The sequence below is a fragment of the Bombyx mandarina genome, chromosome 11 (genome assembly GCF_030267445.1).
Source record: "Bombyx mandarina strain Sakado chromosome 11, ASM3026744v2".
In the NCBI taxonomy this organism is placed as follows: Eukaryota; Metazoa; Arthropoda; class Insecta; order Lepidoptera; family Bombycidae; genus Bombyx; species Bombyx mandarina.
This window is the reverse complement of record NC_143218.1, coordinates 4,830,879-4,851,180: the sequence shown is the minus strand read 5'-3', so window position 1 is coordinate 4,851,180 and position 20,302 is coordinate 4,830,879. Positions and strand designations below refer to the sequence as shown.

General features: G+C 40.4%; 2 protein-coding genes across 2 annotated transcripts; one reads left to right on the top strand and one right to left on the bottom strand.

The window, feature by feature from the left end:
• Positions 1-291: 291 nt before the first annotated feature.
• On the bottom strand, positions 292-4,437 carry LOC114242822 (adenosine 5'-monophosphoramidase HINT3). Its single transcript, XM_028174102.2, has 3 exons — positions 4,101-4,437; positions 1,202-1,395; positions 292-626 (listed from the first exon to the last, which is right to left on the bottom strand). The coding sequence occupies exons 1-3, from the start codon at positions 4,300-4,302 to the stop codon at positions 597-599; spliced, it is 426 nt and encodes a 141-aa protein (XP_028029903.2). The 5' UTR covers positions 4,303-4,437; the 3' UTR covers positions 292-596.
• Positions 4,438-12,700: 8,263 nt separating this feature from the next.
• On the top strand, positions 12,701-20,195 carry LOC114242820 (EEF1A lysine methyltransferase 2). The gene is made up of 4 exons (XM_028174100.2): positions 12,701-13,037; positions 17,658-17,794; positions 18,624-18,780; positions 20,022-20,195. Exons 1-4 carry the CDS (start codon positions 12,842-12,844, stop codon positions 20,177-20,179), a joined length of 648 nt encoding a protein of 215 aa, XP_028029901.1. The 5' UTR covers positions 12,701-12,841; the 3' UTR covers positions 20,180-20,195.
• Positions 20,196-20,302: the final 107 nt, after the last annotated feature.

Genomic DNA, 20,302 nt, shown 5'->3' with positions numbered 1-20,302 from the left:
TGTTTTGGGCGACCTCGACTGCTTTCCATTCTGTCCGCAGGATCGGGAATGTAGTTACCGGCGGCCACGATGAGAGGGTTCTCGTGTCGTGCCGCTTTATCGAAGTGGGGAAATCATTATAGTGGAAACACTGTACAGGACGCGAAGTAGACTCGCGCGTTTCTACAAGTCACACAGACAGATCAAACAGATTTGGATCTCAGTTTTTTTAAATCGTTTTTATTTGCATATCTGGCTCTTTGGCTAATAAGTTTACCGACCACTGGGTTAGGTTATAATAAAACAATAAAATTTTAGTCAATAATATATGTATTTTGGTCTAATTAAAAACAATAATAAATATACGTAATTAGATGTTCCTCCGACTCAAGTCTTACGCTACTGACATGTAGTCACGTATGTCATGGAGTGGATAGATATCACCAACACAGAGCAATAGTCGCATTTAATTATGGAGAGGCGCCTTTATACGCGTTTTCTTTTACGATACATCATAATATTATGCTTTGGGCTTCAAACCTTAAACTGACACCATCAAAATTATGTCTGTGTTGTTGAATTTAGGTAAAATAATTTATTTAGACTCCAATTACACTTCACATTAAAATAGAGGCGACATATTCCGGCTGAAATAAAATTTGTAAACATAAATAACTGCCATCTTTCATTCAATCAAATTTGTTTATTAATAGCAACAAATCATTAAAATTGTGTCTATAGTTGATCTTTCGAAGGTACAAAATGCTTCTATTAACTATTCTGAAGTGTCAATGACCTAATAGGCAACACCCTATTTACTTATATCATTTCCTAAAATATGTTAATAAATCGCATCTTTAGATTTGAAGCGGCTTAACTTTTTTTTTTTTAAGAAAATGAGTTTTATCCTTCGAACAACTTATAAACATGTATTCCATCAGTTTATAACTAGAAAAGGACAAACTTACTCTTTATGTCTAATACTGTAAAATGAGTCCCGTGCAAAAGTTTTAGTTTTATAAAATAAATATTACTTAATTAAAATCATAATTTAAATATAATATTAGCCATTCATGCGGATTACGTTTTAATATGATCTGGGCAACCCTTTAAATTTAAACATGTGATCTCTTCACAGCATAAAGCTGACAACCAGTGTACCACCTTCCAATCCAGGTGCCCTATCTTCAGTGCCTTACAAATTTGTTCCTACTATCCTTACCGAAACAAACCAATAAGAGTTTTTTTTGAATATCACTCTTCCAATGAATCCCATCTCGGATTCAGGCGCTATAGTATGCAGATGCAAATGTTTGACTGAACGAAACGGTGGCCAGTGATACCCAAAGCGTGCATCTTCAATACTCAAATTGTTCTTAGACAACAACTCTCTCGATATGGATATCATTCTGTTAACTAAAACAAACATTATATGATTATTATTTAAATAAGATTATGTATTTCAACTGTCAGAATATTATTATGGTCATTGAGTAAGTTCCTGTAAATCCTAAGCACCAGAATTCATTAATAATTTAGAACAGATATAGGCAGTAGGCAGCAGCTAGGCCCTGCCCCTGGTATTGCTGATGTCCATGAGCGACGGTAACCACTTACCATTGGGAGGGTCGTGTACAGGTCAATAAAAAAAACTACTAGTATTATTACTACTAAAAAACTACAAATGAATCAGTCAAAAATAAGCTAGCTAAGTTTTTCTTGGCCAATTCTTCTTAGGACTATAATTGTTCTTGCAGCTACTAGGTAGGCAGCGGCTTGGCTCTGCCCCTGGCATTGCTGAAGTCCATGGGCGACGGTAACCACTCACCATCAGGTGGGCCGTATGCTCGTCTGCCTACAAGGGCAATAAAAAAAAATAAGTTTTAATATTCACTAGTTTATCACATAACATCAAAGTTGTGATAAGTTTTATTCCTTTTTTTTCCTGCCTAAGCTGATAGCCTTGAGAGGTTATTCCAGCGTAACCTTAACTAGTAGGTGAGCTCACGGGGCTCAAACCTGACGACGTTGCTAACACGAACCCTAGCAAGAGCCGTGCTTCGCAGAATCTACCACCGGATCGGAAACGCGACCCACTGAGAAGATATGGCGAGAAACTCAGTGGGCTGTATCTGATGGTTAATTTACTCGTCGAGCCCTTCGTCGCAAGCGACAAGTTCAACGAGAACGGTGACTGGTGCTTGAGGTACCTAAAAGCACCGTTAGTGGATCGGGAGGATTCGAAATGACGTGTTTGGGGCGACGTCGACTGCTTTCCATTCTTTCCGCAGGATCGGGAATGTAGTTACCGGCGGCCACGATGAGAGGGTTCTCGTTTCGTGCCGCTTTATCGAAGTGGCGCATCGACGCCGACTGCAGATACTTACTGATGGACTCTAGGTCCAGGTCGTCATGGAGGTCGACGTTCCTGATGAACCACGGGGCTCCGACGGCTATCCTGCAAAATCGGGATTGAATAACTTGGAATGATTTTAAGCGAGTGCGGCCCGCCTGAGCGAACACTACACTTGCATATGTCATGACGGGGCGTATGCAAGTTTTGTAGAGTGTCACCTTATTTCTACGGGACATTTTACTTCGCCTGCATATCATCGGGTAGAGACCTAGTATGAAGGCGGCACGGTCGCGTACCGTCTTTATATGGGGGCGGAATGTCATCCTTCTGTCGAGGGTGACGCCTAAGTATTTGAACTTCGGGGCTCATGGTATGGGTTGGTCGTACATCGTGATTGGGCGAATGGCGGAGGCGGAGGTGTTGACGCGCCTAGTCGGGAGTGGGATGCTCAACGTGGTGTTCGGAGGGCGACACCTTTTGAAGAGCACCGCTGTGCTTTTCGTGGGGTTGATGTCGATGCGCCACTTCCGGAACCACTGTCCCATGGTGGTAGTTGCGGTCTGAAGTCGCCGATGTAGCAACGACTTCTTCCTGCACGAGTACTAGATAGCCGTGTCATCGGCGAAGAGTGCCAGATGGGTCTCCAGAGACTGGGGTATATCATTGATATACAAACTGAACAGTAACGGGGAGAGGACGGAGCCTTGCGGGACTCCGGCTGTGACGTGACGGGGGCGGGGGCGCGTTCCCTCGACTCGATATTGGAACGGTTTTATTCCTCCTGTTTTCTGGGAGCAATGACATATTTTTCATCAAACGAGGCCTGCGGAGAGTACTCACATGCTCACATCCATGTGAGACAGCAACCACTCAATATGAGGTGGACTGTTTTCTGATTTTTCTACAAATGCAATGTTTTTTTTTTTATATATAAAACCTTTTAGGTCCAGGTTTTGAAGTCGTCGTGGCCTAAGGGATAAGACGTCCGGTGCATTCGTGCTGAGCGATGCAGCCGGTGTTAGAATCTCAGGCGGGTTCCAATTTTTCTAATGAAATGCGTACTCAACAAATGTTCACGATAGATTTCCACGGTGAAGGAAAAACATTGTGTAATAAAAATCAAACCCACAAAAATTATAATTAGCATAATTACTGGTGGTAGGACCTCTTGTGAGTCCGCGCGGGTGGGTACCACCACCCTGCCTGTTTCTGCCGTGAAGCAGTAATGCGTTTCGGTTTGAAGGGTGGGGCAGCCGTTGTAACTATACTGAGACCTTAGAACTCAGATGTCTATGGGCTCAGTAACTATTTAACACCAGGTGGGCTGTGAACTCGTCCACACATGTAAGCAATAAAAAAATTAAAAGTTAAAAAAAAAGGATTTTTCTTATATAGATTGACTGAACTCTCTGTCATTGAGAAAAAAAGACTAGTTCAGTTTTAGTTAATTCAAGAATACCGTGTAAAGTAATTTGTGGAAAATAAAGGCTATAATATTGTTTTCATATTATGGTACAGAAAACGCAATTAAGCTTTTTATTATTGTTTAACTACTTTTAGAATAATCTATATCATTATAACATGTTTAACGTACATTTCAATTGGTGTATACCCACATATTTTTATTTATTTAAAACTTTGGCCATACCTTTTGCATAGACATGACGAATACTATGTACTGCCCTATGATATATTTTTATAGAAGCAGTGGGGTTTAGACAAAGATATCTCAGCAATGTGTCTCTAATTACTGAAATTTACTTACGTAGTTCCTTGTCGGCGCTCGTCAAGCTCTTGACATCTTCGATATGCCTTTTAGGTATAGTCAGAATATGAAAACGACTGGCCGGTTTGATGTCACGAAAAACGCACACTTCATCATCTTCATACAATATTTCCGTGCCCTCTAGTTTGTTAGCGATGTTACAGAATATACAGGACGATTTGGATGGTGGCGTTGTTGACATTTTGGTTTGACTAGACACGAACAACTGGTTTTCTGGCTCTAAAACTTACATCCTTTTCTTTTCTATTATCACTGATTATTTACTGATTAGTGATTTCTGATTGTGATAATGTCACAATAATGTGACGTTAGCTTTGGCAATTTTTTTGTTTGTTATGTCCCGTTTTACAAGCAAACGTATCGTAGGTCATAAGAGTTCTTCATATAAATCCAAAACCATTGATCATTTCGCATGCAAAAAGGGTCATAAAATTTAATGAAATAATACGTGAAGCAAAAACTTTGTATCCCTTTTTACGAAAATTGCGCAGACGGAGGAGTATGAAATTTTCCACACTTATAGAGAATATATTATAGAGAAGAAGTGCACAATGCTAATTGTCGCGGCGCCTGACGCGTTTAGCACAGCAAGCTAGCCAAAACATTTACTACTACCGGCACCGCGCGCTGACAGCATTCAACAACATTCTGAAGATACCTCCCAATAATCATTATTGACACAAGACCTTCCTTTTTTCGGGAAAGGTCACATTCCAAGATTCATCGACGAACAATCACAACCAAACCATTGTATAATTAAATCAAGTAGCAAGAATGCAATTGGTTTTATTAAAGAAACAATAAGGCCACAGTGTCTCGCGTAGACATACTTTTTTTTTTTGGCGACCGTGACAGGACACGCGTTCCGCCTCATTCGACGTGCCAAGTCATCATTAAGATAACGGCGTCGCATCAGCAATCTCCGCCAAAAGGAAAGAAAAGGGAACGCAGTACGGGACAATCGCTGGATCCGGCAGCGAAGCAGCAGCAGTAAGACTTCGCCACGACCGCGTTGTCGTTCATCAAACAAGATAAGTGTCTTTCCTTCAACATTCCCAATCCCTTAATATCAAATCCATAATTATTGCCTTCACAGTGTATCAGAAGTTTCGTACATTTGTGCAAAGGATAATTAACATAATTTTACGTAAATCATCCAAGTGTTCAACAAAGATTACCAAGTGCATTGTTATGCAATCTTGCTACCATTGCTTTAAAATACAAACAATCAAACCTTCATTTCAAAAACGTTTTCTCAGTTAACAAGCTGCCTATCCACGCATTTCGTAAAAATTCTATACAATTTTACGCGTCATTCTGCGATCTACCTACACATTATAATTATTCAATCATTGTTTGATCTTAAATCATTAGAATTCATTGTTTTAAAATATATTCATATACAATAAAGGTCATAAAATTCATTAAACAAGTTTAACATTAGCCAATTCAATTGTCACTGTTTACGAAACAGCACGTTAGTAATTATATATTATTTCTTTCTGCTCATTCGTTTGGCCGACGTTTCCAGGCTCGCCCCGCGATTGATCGCGCCGCTTCTGAACATACAGCACCGCATTTAATAAGCCGTGCTCCGAGACCGCGAAGACTGCCAACGAATGGAGGAGAGTGAGTCGGTACCCGAATGAAACAACCGTTGCAGCTAAGTCAGAACGAGTGTTTTTCATTATTTAAAAAATCATTTACTAACTTTTCCATTCTTTAAAACAAGTAACGATATTCTAAGAACTCAAGTAAATTAAATTTAAAAATACAACAATGGCTACTGGGTCTGATAAAGCCATGAGTAAATACAAAGAACTGATTCTAAGGCGTAGTTCTATTAAAGGTCAAATAACAAAGTTTAAAAATTATTTAGCTTTATTTGAATCATCACCGTTATCCAGTATTGAGGTAGCTGAGCTATTACTAAGATTAAACAGATTTGAAAATTTATCCACAAAATTTGATAGCCTTCAATCAGATATTGAAGTGCTCAATCACGATAGTCTAGAGAGGGAAATCGATGAGAGGGATGGTATTGAGCGCGACATCATTTCATGCATTGCTACGGCAAACAGTTTGATATCAGAAACAAACATTCAACTAGAGGCGCGCCGAAAGTCTGTCGCGCCACCGGAGCCTCAATGCCATCACCACCACGATGACCCTGGTGTTAAGCTGCCACAGATTCAGATTTCTAGATTTGACGGAGCTTATTTCCGCTGGCTCGAGTTCCGTGATACCTTTGAAACATTAGTACATAATAATTCGCGTATTACCGATATTCATAAATTTCATTACTTAATTTCCTATCTCGAAGGAGACGCAGCTAGAATCATCTCCAACCTCGAAGTATCTTCTTCTAATTACAGAGACGCCTGGTCATTGCTTTGTGAGCGGTACAATAACAAAAGACTTCTTATCAATTACCACTTGTCTGCTTTAGTCAATGTACAACCTATAGCACGCGAATCAGAAAGGTCATTAAGATTTTTAGTTGACCATGTTACGAAGAACTTGCGTGCACTTTCTAGCTTGGGACTACCCACAGACAAGTGGGATATCTTGTTAATATTTTTACTTTCATCCAAATTAGATAATGTTACTCTGATTAAATGGGAAGAACTGCGTAATACTTTTGATAGTGTCCCAGAACTGAACCAGTTTCACAAGTTCTTAATTGACAGAGCTGATGTTTTGGAAGCCTTGAAACGTAGTAAACACAATAATAATTCTAGTACGCCACAAGCTACGTCTCAAAGAAGTCAGGGTATTCACAATAACAATAGGCTTCCTCAAGTTTATAAAAAACAATATGAAACAAATTATGTACATGCTACTACAACTGGTCAACTATATAAAACCAAACCCACTTGTATCCTTTGCCATGATGATCATACAATTTACAATTGCCCTACTTTTAAGGCCAAAAACGTTAACGAAAAAATAAGTTTGGTTAAAAAATACAATTTGTGCTTAAACTGCTTGAGGCAGGGTCATCAAAAACACGAATGTAAATTGGGACCATGCAGAAAGTGTAAAAAACGACATAACACATTATTGCATAGCCCTGAAGATTCAAAATCTGACGAGAACAATGATTTAAATTCGGTAACTGCTTTCACCGAGCATTCATTGTCTGCAGCTATTTTATCCACGGCCATCATAGGGGTATCAAATCTGAAGACCACTAAAGTAAAAATGGTGCGCGCCCTTTTGGACAGCGGCAGTCAATCTTCTTTTATAACTCAATCATTGACCCAAGAGCTTCAACTTGATACCATCAAAACTGATGCTATAAATATAGTTGGAATAGGCAATAATTCATCGAACAGAGTAGTTGAAGCCTGCAAGGCAAATATAAAATCAATAGATAATTCATACAAAATTACTTTATCCTGTTTGGTGCTTAATGAACTAACAGGGGAGCTCCCGAAGGCTCCGATAAATATGCGAAATATCAAATTACCTAATCATATACAACTAGCTGATCCTAGTTTCAATTTGCCTAAACGAATAGACATCATTCTTGGAGCAAACATATTTTGGGATATTGTGGGTACTCAACAACAGTCATTGGGATTAAACGCTCCAAGCTTGATCAGCTCCAAGCTTGGTTGGCTGGTAGCCGGACCTATTCATGTTAGTTGTTCAAAGTATGTTGAACGTAATCAGTCTGCTCTTTTTACTTCTTGCAAACAAGAAAGCTCACAAAGGGACATCGACACCATTTTGACAAGGTTTTGGAACGTTGAAGAACTCCCCCAAGCCAGAATCTTTACTAAAACCGAACAGTTATGTGAAGCGCATTTTTTAACAAATACAACACGGTTATCGAATGGCAGATTTTGTGTCAAACTACCACTAATCGATAGTCCTGATTGCTTGGGAGACTCTTACAACTTAGCGAGAAAACGTTTACTTAGCCAAGAAAAAAGATTACGCAATAATATCAATTTAAAATTTCAGTATACAGATTTTATTCACGAATACGTCAAACTCGGTCACGCATCGGAATGGATGGTTCCAATTCCAACGCCAGGCTACTTCTTGTGTCATCATGCGATATTTAAAGAGGAAAGCGAATCCACAAAAATTCGGGTGGTGTTTGATGGCTCAGCTCCGTCATCCTCCGGCTATTCACTAAACGATATACTCATGGTAGGCCCCAATATACAAAATTCACTCTTTTCCATTCTAATACGAGCTAGGCAATATAGATACATGCTGACTGCTGATATTGAAAAAATTTATCGACAGGTCGCTGTTCATTCCGATGATCGCCACTTACAGATGTTATTATGGAGAGATAATGAATCAATGCCAATAAAAACATTGCAACTAAATACTCTTACTTACGGTACAGCAAGTGCGAGCTATTTAAGCACAAGGTGTCTAAAGCAAGTGGGGGATGAGTGTGAAGATAAGTTAATAAAATCCGTCATCCAAAACGACTTCTACGTCGACGATTTAATAACTGGCTCCAATAGTGAAGACGAGTTACGATACATACAGAATTCTGTTTCTAAGGCATTAAGTTCAGCTTGCTTCCCATTACGAAAGTACAAAAGTAATGTAACGAATCTTTTGAACAGTGCAGAGCAAAATTCAGATGATAAATTGATACTTAGTGACTCCTCAAGCACCCTCGGCTTAGGATGGAATCCGTCTCGCGATTATTTACATTAACCCATAAAATCTGTAATCCAAACAGACAGTCCAAATATCACAAAACGATTCATAATGTCCAATATATTTAAAATTTTTGATCCACTGGGATTGGTCAGTCCGTGCATCATTCAAGTAAAAATACTCTTGCAAAAATTATGGCTCCAGAAATTGGATTGGGATGAAACAGTCCCTCGTGACATTTCAGAGTTTTGGAAAAGATTTTCTGACAACCTTCATTATATTCAAGGTCTACAAATACCCAGAACTGTACTCTGTGATCAATCTGTAATTATAGAGATCCATTCATTTTGCGATGCATCTCAGAGTGCCTATGGCGCATGCATTTATTTAAAATCCATCTGTCCTAACAAGTGTAGCACAGTTAAGTTGTTATGTGGAAAATCCAAGGTTGCGCCCTTGAAATCAATGACTATACCGCGCTTAGAACTTTGCGCTGCTCTACTGGCTGCTAGATTGACTGCTACGGTATGCGAATCTATAAATTATAAACCATCACGAATAGTTTACTGGTGCGACTCCACTGTGGTGCTTGCATGGATACAGAGTGTGCCTAGAAATCTAAAGACGTTTGTAGCTAATCGCGTTGGTGAGATTAGTGAAATAACCCAACCATCAGGTTGGAGGTATGTACCCACGGCTGAAAATCCGGCTGATCTAATTTCGGCATCGGAGCCAATAAACTGCCAGATTTGTCACTGTGGTGGCATGGTCCTGAATTTCTAAAAAAGGAGGAGTCACATTGGCCAACGCTAGGGTTGGAAAAACTTGACGTCATACCAGAGCTCACGACGAGTATAGTAACGGCTTCAGAATCGATTATCAATATTAATTACTATTCTAAACTATCAATGTTGCAAAGATCATTCGCCTACGTAAGGCGATTCGTTTTTAATTTAAAAAATCCTTTAAACAAACGCCTAGGTTTCGTAACAGCTGAAGAGTTAAAGGATTCCTTTGAACATTTATGTGCCATGGCTCAAAGACAAACTTTTCCATTAGAATACAAATTGCTAAAGCAACACAAGAAACTAAACACTAAATCTAAAATTTTGTCACTTTCTCCATTCATAGACTCGCGAAATATAATTAGAGTTGGAGGTAGGATTCAGGCATCAAACTGTCCCTTTGAGAAAAAGCATCCCATACTGATCGACGCTGCCCATCATTTAACGAAATTAATTTTCGAGCGCGAGCACCTTCGACTCATGCATGCCGGTCCGCAATTACTATTAGCTTCGGTAAGAGATGCAGTGTGGCCTATAAATGGGCGACGTCTCGCTCGCCAAATAGTGCATAACTGTGGAACATGCAGAAGGTTTAATGGTAAAACATTCACACCAAAAATGGCAAACTTACCGGCACAACGTATTACGCCTGACTTCCCTTTTATATCGGTTGGCCTAGATTTTGCGGGTCCGTTCCTAATCCTTAACCGAAAGGGAAGTGGATCGAGACTAATTAAATGTTATTTATGCATATTTATTTGCATGCGATATAAATGCATTCATTTAGAAGCAGTGAGCGGCTTATCGAAAAATGATTTTATTCTGACACTGCGCCGGTTCATATCGCGTCGCGGTAAGCCGGCGGAAATATTCTCCGACAACGGTCGAAATTTCGTGGGGGCAGCTAAAGAACTAGGTACATACCTAAGAACTAACAATGCCTCTCTTTCTGACTTTGCTGCTCAAGAAGGAATCAAATTTCATTTCATTCCCGCTTACTCTCCTCACTTCGGTGGTCTTTGGGAATCGGGTATAAAATCCGCTAAACACCACATCAAGCGTGTGATAGGCAATAGCCATCTAACCTTTGAGGAACTACAAACTTTATTTGCACAAGTGGAGGCAATACTTAACAGCCGTCCCTTGGGTCCTTTGTCCTTCAGTCCTGACGACCTTTTACCTTTGTCCCCAGGACACTTCCTCATTGGACGACCACTAACATCGTTTCCATCCGCTGATGTTCAAAATTTGAACTCAAACAAGCTGCAACGCTATCAACGTCTTGAACAAATGCGACAACATTTCTGGACAAGGTCGCAAAGAGAATATATCTCCGAATTACAACAACGGCAAAGATGGACCCAAGAAACTGCAAATGTCAAAATTGGTGATCTTGTTTTAATAAAAGAAGATAACACGCCACCATTATGCTGGCGCCTTGGCAGGGTTTCGCAGACATTCCCAGGACCTGATGGCATAACCAGAGTGGCGGAAATTCGTACTGCGACGGGGAGCATACGGCGGTCACTCATTCGTCTATGTCCTCTATTCAATGGCCAAGAAACCTAGGAGTGTTGAAAGAAGACTCTTTCAACGGGGGGGAGTATGTCGCGGCGCCTGACGCGTTTAGCACAGCAAGCTAGCCAAAACATTTACTACTACCGGGACCGCGCGCTGACAGCATTCAACAACATTCTGAAGATACCTCCCAATAATCATTATTGACACAAGACCTTCCTTTTTTCGAGAAAGGTCACATTCCAAGATTCATCGACGAACAATCACAACCAAACCATTGTATAATTAAATCAAGTAGCAAGAATGCAATTGGTTTTATTAAAGAAACAATAAGGCCACAGTGTCTCGCGTAGACACTAATATTTTTTTTAAATAATGCATAAAAGATACATTAAATCGATAAAGAAAACATTACACACACTACATACCATGTATTTGACGCACACACGTATGCATACTATTTATTGTCAAACTTTTGTTCTTGACGTCTGTTGTCAAATTGAGAATAGATTAAATATTGTTTGTCTTTGTTAATATTTTTTATAGTGTAATCTTGGCGAAATTTGTGATTAAAGAAGTATAAAATACAATCTTAATAGTGTACAAACTTACAATTCCAATTAATTATAGTCGAATTTCGACTACTGCGGGACCTCTAGTTTAATGAAAAGCTTCACCCAAAAAATAGAAAATTTGACTGAAATAAGAATGGAATTTTGAGAATGAAGAACTTAGGGCTCGAAAATTGTTCTAATTTTCTATGCTTATATTTTCGCTTTTTTTTCCTACCTAAGTTGATAGCCTTGAGAGGATATATCAGCGTCGCCGCGTCGCCTTAACTAGTAGGTGAGCTCACGGGGCTGAAACCTGATGACGTTGCTAACACGAACCCTAACAAGAGCCGTGCTTCGCAGAATCGACCACCGGATCGGAAACGCGACCCACTGAGAAGATCCGGCGAGATACTCAGTGGGCTGTGTCTGGGGGTTAATTTACTCATCGAGCCCTTAGTCGTAAGCGACGAGTTCGACGAGGACGATGACCGGTGCTTGAGATACCTAAAAGCACCGTTAGTGGATCGGGAGGATCCGAAATGACGTGTTTGAGGCGAGGTCGACTGCTTTTCATTCTGTCCGCAGGATCGGGAATATAGTTACCGGTGGCCAGGATGAGAGGATTCTCGTGTCGTACCGCTTTATATATATATATATATTTGGTTGATTGACCGAAACCGCCTACAATATAGAGTTTTTTTTTTTTAAATACGTAGTTATACAGAATCTTACAGGTTATTGGTGCTGGCAAGTCTTGTGAGTTTGCATATGTAGGCATCTCCAATCTGCAGTAAAGCAGTAATACATTCTAATACATTTTTAGAGGGCAGCCATTATAACCTACAATTGAGATTTAGACCTTATGTTTCAAGGTGCAATTCATGTTGTGATCTCTATGGACTGCGATAACCGCTTAACAACAACTGCGCCTAAAGCTCACTATATGCAATAAATTGAAACAGTTTATAAACTTTAGCTAAAATTCGATTTTTACTACATCCGTTTATTCTTAAATTGACTATGCTCTATGAGATTAGGTACGTTTGCCTTTTCCTACAGATTTTGTAAACAAATAACAAACTGTAAACGTAACCTATAATTTAATACTGTTTTCATATAAATCGTAAAGTAATTCCGAATTATATCTTACGTACACGTAACAATTTATGTTCTGTTTAAAACGGTGTAAAAGATTCTCTTTCATTACAAAATCAAACTAGTGGAAATAATGGATGAAACGGAATTAGATCCGTCCGTACTAGGAACTCGTGAGTACTGGAAAGAGGCTTACGCTAAAGAAATTCGGAATTTCGATGAGTTTGGTGATACCGGAGACGTTTGGTTCGGTGAAGACAGTGCCCTCCGAGTAATAAGGTGGATCTGCGACTGCGGGGTGGACAGAAACAGTCCCATCATCGACTTAGGTACTGGCTTAGAAATTAGACGCACCGAATTCATTTACGAGCTAAAACGTTGCTACAATTACGATTCCGCAATACATAGCTTTATGAAAATCATTTTTTCCTATTATGTTCATACTTTATGTTCAAAGATTAATATGTAACTCAGCCATCTGGGAAATTCTCATATTGTATACTGCCTTTCCGCTCGCAGCTGTGACCCCGTGATCAACAGTGTATGACGTGAGTGGAGACTGTGCTCGGCACTGCAATAAAAGGTAGCCTATATTCTTTCCCAGGGCTCAGAATTATGTTGGTACAGAATTTCGTCAAGATCAGTTAAGTGGATGGGGAGGTGGAAACGATAGAGTTACATACATATTAGGATTATTTGCTATGCGATTTGCCACATCATAACACTAAAAAAAAATTATTGGTTGTCTGTAAGGGGCCATCCATAAAGTACGTCACACGTTAATGGGGAGGGGGGGGTATCACCGAAGTGTGACATCGTGTGACAAGGGGCATGGGGGGTCAATACTTTTGTGACGTCACATGTTAAAATTTAAAATACTAAAACGCAAAGTTTGTATGTGAATTAAAAATTTTAAAAATTTACAAACTTGATCTATATTTATTAATAATTTTTTGATATATTTATTTTGATATATAATTTATTGATCTATATTTATTAATAATTTAGCGAAAATTCGTCCTCAAAGAATTGCGGCTAGACGTGCCCGAGAAATTCTCTGTTTAATGAATGATGACGATGCTTTATGGATGGAAGAGAATGATGTCGACACTAAGGATGTTCCTGACGTTCAAATTCAGAACGAAAATGAAGTGCCTGATTTACCAGTAATAGCTAATATAAAAGAGTGGATCCAAAGTCCATGGACACTCGATAATTAAGTTTTTTATCTTTAATTAATATAATTAATCGTTTATTATTTTCTAACTAGTCGTTTGTTTTTTCGGTTTTATGAAATGTTGGACTTTATGTTGATTTTATTAGATTATTATTTAATAAAAATAAGTAAAAAATGAAAATAGCTGTTTTCTCTCGATTATTTTTAAATACATACATAAATTTAAAAAATGTGTGACGTCACATCATGAGGGGGGGGGTTATAAAAATGTGACAACCTGTGACAAGGAGGGGGGGAGGGGTTCAAAAGTCCTAAAATTCGTGTGACGTACTTTATGGATGGCCTCTAAGTCTTATGTGTAAAACATCCAACGTCGCATGAGAAGTGAGGTAAATGTATCAAAAGCCAACACTTCGGCCGACCGTGCCTCCTTATCGCTTGTTCTGTGCTCTGATTTGCATGTTCAAGCTCAGGTGGAATGTGACCCTTTTTTGTGTGTGCAGCCAGTGTTCACCGATTTATAAAGTAAATAAATAAATATCTCTACATATGAAATCTACATGCGAATTTGTTCAATAGTTAAAATATGTAAACAACAGACAAACAGTCATTTTAAAATCTAAAAATCGATTTATGTTCTTACTCTTTGTTATTACTGTTATTATTCTTCTTTAATTAATTACTCTGTTCTGTTTTGATTTTGTTTTATCAATATATAGAGACTAGATTGCACTAGATGTTGTTTTTAAAAATAAGAATTGACCCTGTTATAGTTTATTTTTCTTCTTATGACAATATAAGATGCTTAAGATAGTTCTATACATAGAGATACTAGGCTTTTCTCCTGACAAAGTGGGCCTTTCAAGGCCGAAACGGAGGGATGTCAATTTTGACTTTTTACAGTGATAATTTTCAGTATGAGTTATAATATCTCTGAATGGAGGATCAGCAATATTTTCACTAATACCTTTTCTTCATAATTTCTCCCCACGCTTTCTCTGTTACTCTGTTCTCTGCTACATAATTGCAATGTTGTTTACTCAGTAATGATAGTGTTGTATGAATTAAGAAATTTAAAATTGTCAGATAAAAGGCAATCTATCGATAGGAGGCAGTCTCCTCCCGGTGACGGTCACGGGGCGACCTAAGGGGTTGAGGCTGCGCCGCACGCTACCGTCACTCTAGCGCGCTGCCACCAGGAGGACAGGACGGCGCGTCGGCGGCTGCGGACTGCGATGCGGTCCGCATTGTCGTCGTCGCTGTCGTTGCCGAACATACTGTGGGAGAGCAACCCAGTCGCGCTAGCAGCAGCACTGTATCGCGTTCCGATCCGGCAGACTGGTTCTGGCCCAGCGGGGTATCTCGAAACACCAGCGGCATCGCTCGGGCGCGCGGCCTGTTAGAGCCGCCGTACCGCGGAGACCGCGTCGTTTGTCGTCGACTATCGCCTCGACGACCCGTCGGTCGGGCGTCCTCGGGGTAGCTCCGCGTGTCTGGTTGCAATGTTGACCGCGGCAACCCCCCTATTCTGACCGGGTTCTGACCCCGGACAGAGATCGGACATCGGGTATAAGAGTGCCGGGGAGTCGTTTAGTGAATAGGGCCCTAAAATTCCTTGGGCCCGCGGTCTGCTCCCAACACCTTGCAGATCGTTAAGTTCCACATAACCTGCGCGCCCTTTAGGCACGGGGACCTCGTAGAAGGTTCGGCCCCGGCCCGAAAAAAAAAAGAACTATCTATATATATATATATATTTTTTATTGCTTAGATGGGTGGACGAGCTCACAGCCCACCTGGTGTTAAGTGTTTCCTGGAGCCCATAGACATCTACAACGTAAATGCGCCACCCACCTTGAGATATAAGTTCTAAGGTCTCAGTATAGTTACAACGTCTACCCCACCCTTCGAACCGAAACGCATTACTGCTTCACGGCGGAAATAGGCGGGGTGGTGGTACCTACCCGTGCGGACTCACAAGAGGTCCTACCACCAGTCAAACAATATATAATATATAAAAATGAATTGCTGTTCGTTAGTCCTGGCTGCACCGATTTGGCTAATTTTGGTTTTGAATTATTTGTGGAAGTCCAGAGAAGGTTTAAAAAGTAGATAAATATGAAAATGCTAGGAATTAAATAAAAATAACAATTTTGTTTTTCCTTAGATGTGTCCCCCGTCGAATGGATTCCTTTTTTTTGTTTTAAGTTTATTTTATACAAAAGTTTAGGTCTTTCCTTTATCGATTGAGGCACTACGATGTCTGCCGGGTCAGCTAGTTAATAATAAAAAAAACAAAGAAAAAATAGCTAAAGTGGTATTACCAGTTTAGAATACTCAGCTTGATATTAGAAATCCATATATTTAGTTGCGTTGTAATCAAAAATATTTTTTATTGTTGCGCAAACAGATCCTCTTACAGCTCGCAAGATGATGAGTGGTCAACTTCAACTCAAGGATATCAGCAATGTCAGAGCCAAACCATTGCTCACTAAGAGCTCTCCTCATACCTTTTGAAGTCGTCGTGGCCTAAAAGATAAGACGTCCGGTGCATTCGTGTTGAAGCGATGCACCTGTGTTCGAATCCCGCAGGCGGGTACCAATTTTTCTAATAAAATACGTACTCAACAACGATTCACGATTGACTTCCACGGTGAAGGAATAACATCGTGTAATAAAAATCAAATCCGCAAAATTATAATTTGCGTGATTACTGGTGGTAGGACCTCTTGTGAGTCCGCAAGGGTAAGTACCACCGCCCCGCCTATTTCTGCCGTGAAGCAGTAATGCGTTTCGGTTTGAAGGGTAGGGCAGCCGTTGTAACTATACTTGAGACCTTAGAACTTATATCTCAAGGTGGGTGGCGCATTTACGTTGTAGATGTCTATGGGCTCCAGTAATCACTTAACACCAGGTGGGCTGTGAGCTCGTCCACCGATCTAAGCAATAAAAAAAAACCTGGTTCGCGTAGCACTCTCCGAACACCATGAGGGGAGTTCATACCAAAGCTGGACCGTATGTTGCAGAAATGTTTTTACCATCGCACCGCCCGCCACCGGAGTAGAGTTCATCCATACTACCTGGAGCCACTGCGTTCATCCACAGTGCGTTTCCAGAGGTCTTTTTTGCCACGTACCATCCGGCTTTGGAATGAGCTTCCCTCCACTGTGTTTCCCGAGCGCTATGACATGTCCTTCTTCGAATGAGGCTTGTGGAGAGTATTAAGCGGTAGGCAGCGGCTTGGCTCTGCTCCTGGCATTGCTGAAGTCCATGGGTGGCGGTAACTACTCACCATCAGGCGGGCCGTATGCTCGTCTGCCTACAAGGGCAATAAAAATAAATAAAAAAGATTTCTGGAAACACTGTGGATGAATGCAGTGGCCAGCCTTTACCAAAGTGGACGATAACACCCCCTTGTGGGCGCTGCAGGCCTTAAGGGGGCGGTAAGAGAACCGGAAAAAAGTGGGGGCGTTCTGTAGAAGCTTGGGAGTCGATTTGATTTTATCTAGAAGGACTCTTAGATACCGACTGAGCTCTCGCCATATTGGTTATTAAGTAGGTGAAAAAATGGGGCACCAAAAATAATTTATTCTCAAAGTGGGCAGCAGACAAAATAAGTTTGGGAACCCCTGTTCTACACAGTATAGATGAACTCTGCTCTGATGGCTGCTGGTGGTCCTCAGCACACTCCCTAGTACACCAAAACAACTCTAGTAAACACAGAGGTTTCATTTTTATAATGATTCAATAAATATAGTGGTTTTTTTTCTTTCAGGGTGTGGAAACGGTTACACACTGTCTGAATTAGCAAAAGAAGGATTCACAAATCTACTCGGAGTGGATTACTGCGAGGCTGCCATTACCTTAGCCCGAAAAGTTGCCAAACAGAATTATCCCTTCATCAACTATAAGGTATTTATTGTGCACAAGGTGTAATTAGGTTGTTCCCTTGTGTCGAATACGGAAAAACTAAAGGCAAAGTAATGTCGGATACTTCTTTATCTACATTATAAATATAATTTATGCCACAATTTTTGAAATTCTGCTTTATATTTCTGCATTGTTACAAGCGTTATGATTATGGGTAGATTTTTGTACTGGCTTCTAGTCTCATATAACATGGCTTCCCACAACATGGGATTTTGTAGGAACATATCTATTGTGATATAGAAAGGTAATCGGCAATGTTTTTTGAAGTTATACTTCTTTAGGCGCGTTATGAAAAATTGATGAGAGTGAAATTTTACGATGCGTGCGCACCGTGGCACAAAATTAACAGAAATGAAGTTGCCCACTAAATCGCTCATTACAATACGACCGACGTAACTTGGCGAGTCTGAATATAGCCGCAGGTGAACTTTCGCGCATGTGCACTCGTAAAAAAATGTGTTATAAGCATTCATTTTTTAACGTTAAATATTTATTATTAATTAATTAATATTTAAAAAAAAAATATTAATAAAAATAAAGTATAACTTCTTACGCGCGTACATAAGTACACGCACCCTTTTTTAGTGTGTTTGTGAGGAACCGTGTGGAATAGAATAGAGAGCTGGTATTGTACTGTTAAAAGTGAGACCTTACAACTCATGTCTCGAGGTGGGTGGCGGCATATACGTTGTAGATGTCCATGGGCTCCGGTAACCACTTAACACCAGCTGGGCCGTGAGCCAGTCCACTCACCTAAGCAATACAAAAAATCGTTTGGAGGATTTATTATTCTCTTTATCTTTATTTGCAGTTATTCGACATAACAACGGACGATGTAATAGCGTTGGGCCAATATGCCATAGTGCATGACAAGGGCACATACGATGCTATAGGCCTGAATCCCATAGACCCTAAAGCCTGCCGAGAGAAATACATTGAACAAATTCATAGACTGCTGCTCGATGAGGGTGAGTGGCAATACTTAACCAAGTCGTAACCAAGCTTGAAGTCGTCGTGGCCTAAAGGATAAGACGTCTGGTGCATTCGTGACTAGCGATGCACCGGTGTTCAAATCCCGCAGGCGGGTACCAATTTTTCTAATGAAATACGTACTTTACAAATGTTCACGACTGACTTCCACGGTGAAGGAATAACATCGTGTAATAAAAATTAAACCCGCAAAATTATAATTTGCGTAATTACTGGTGGTAGGACTTCGCGTGAGTCCGCATGGGTAGGTACCATCGCCCTCCCTATTGCTGCCGTGAAGCAGTAATGCATTTCGGCTTGAAGGGTGGAGCAGCCGTTGTAATTATACTGAGACCTTAGAACTCGTATCTTAAGGTGGGTGGCGGCATTTACGTTGTAGATGTAGATGTCTATGGGCTCCAGTAACTATTTAACACCAGATGGGCTGTGAACTCGTCCACACATGTCGGCAATAAAATAAAAATAAAAAGCAATTTCACTTAAAATCTTTTTTTTTTTTATTTACAATTGAAGCCGTCTATTATAATGGCTAATGAATTTGGATTTTAACAAAACTACATGGATCTGGAATAATGATTGATTTACTTAACGATATACAGCAGCTTGACTCTGCGATTCATTGGCGACGGTAACAACTCACCATCAGGTGGCTCGTCTGTCTACAACAGCAATTAAAGCAATTAATTTACCAAAAAAAAACAAATGAGTTGATATTTGGACAGAATGACGGGTCAGCTGAAGTGTCGGGGACAGGAAAAGCAACTAACTACCTTTTTTTTTTTTTTTTTTTTTTTTTTTTTTTTCTCGGGCCGGGGGCCGAACCTCCTACGAGGTCCCCGCGCCTAGGGGGCGCGCGGGGTATGTGAGACTCAACGATCTGCAGGTGTTGAGAGCAGATCGCGGGCCCAAGGATTTTAGGGCCCACCCACTAAACGACTCCCCTGCACTCTTACACCCGACGTCCGATCTCCGTCCGGGGTCAGAACCCGTTCAGAGTAGGGGGGTTCCCGCGGTCAACACTACAACCAGACACGCGGCGCCACCCCGAGGACGCCCGACCGACGGGTCGTCGAGGCGATAGTCGACGACCAACGACGTCGGTCTCCGCGGTACGGCGGCCCTACCAGGCCGCCCGGAAGCAACTAACTACCTAGGCTTACCTAGCATTTAAAATCTCATTTAATTTTAACGGTCTAAAAGTGAATTAATCGTTTTTCAGGTATTTTCATAATAACATCATGCAATTGGACCGAAGAGGAATTAGTTAAACATTTTTCCGAGAAAATGAAATTGAAATGCGTACTGCCGACTCCGCAGTTCCGTTTTGGCGGGAAAGTCGGAAGCGTTGTGTCGTCTGTGGTGTTTTGTAAAAAATAAATTTTTTTAATTAAAATACTTTTTTTTTTGAGTCAGGTCGAGAGGTCAAAATTTATTTGGTTTAGGCAACACTTCGTTTAATACGCGACATTTATCTTTGTAATTAAAAGTCGGGTTTATTTG

What these genes read in the sequence shown, in the direction of transcription:
- LOC114242822 (XM_028174102.2), bottom strand. Translation starts at nt 4,302, where the DNA reads ATGTCAACAACGCCACCATCCAAATCGTCCTGTATATTCTGTAACATC. An exon ending in GAGCGCCGACAAGGAACTAC is followed by an intron (nt 1,396 to 4,100) that starts GTAAGTAAATTT and finishes TGTTTGTTTTAG; the next exon opens with TTAACAGAATGATATCCATA. An exon ending in ACTCTTATTGGTTTGTTTCG is followed by an intron (nt 627 to 1,201) that starts GTAAGGATAGTA and finishes ATTTTATTTCAG; the next exon opens with CCGGAATATGTCGCCTCTAT.
- LOC114242820 (XM_028174100.2), top strand. Translation starts at nt 12,842, where the DNA reads ATGGATGAAACGGAATTAGATCCGTCCGTACTAGGAACTCGTGAGTAC. An exon ending in ATCCCTTCATCAACTATAAG is followed by an intron (nt 17,795 to 18,623) that starts GTATTTATTGTG and finishes CTTTATTTGCAG; the next exon opens with TTATTCGACATAACAACGGA. An exon ending in TAGACTGCTGCTCGATGAGG is followed by an intron (nt 18,781 to 20,021) that starts GTGAGTGGCAAT and finishes ATCGTTTTTCAG; the next exon opens with GTATTTTCATAATAACATCA.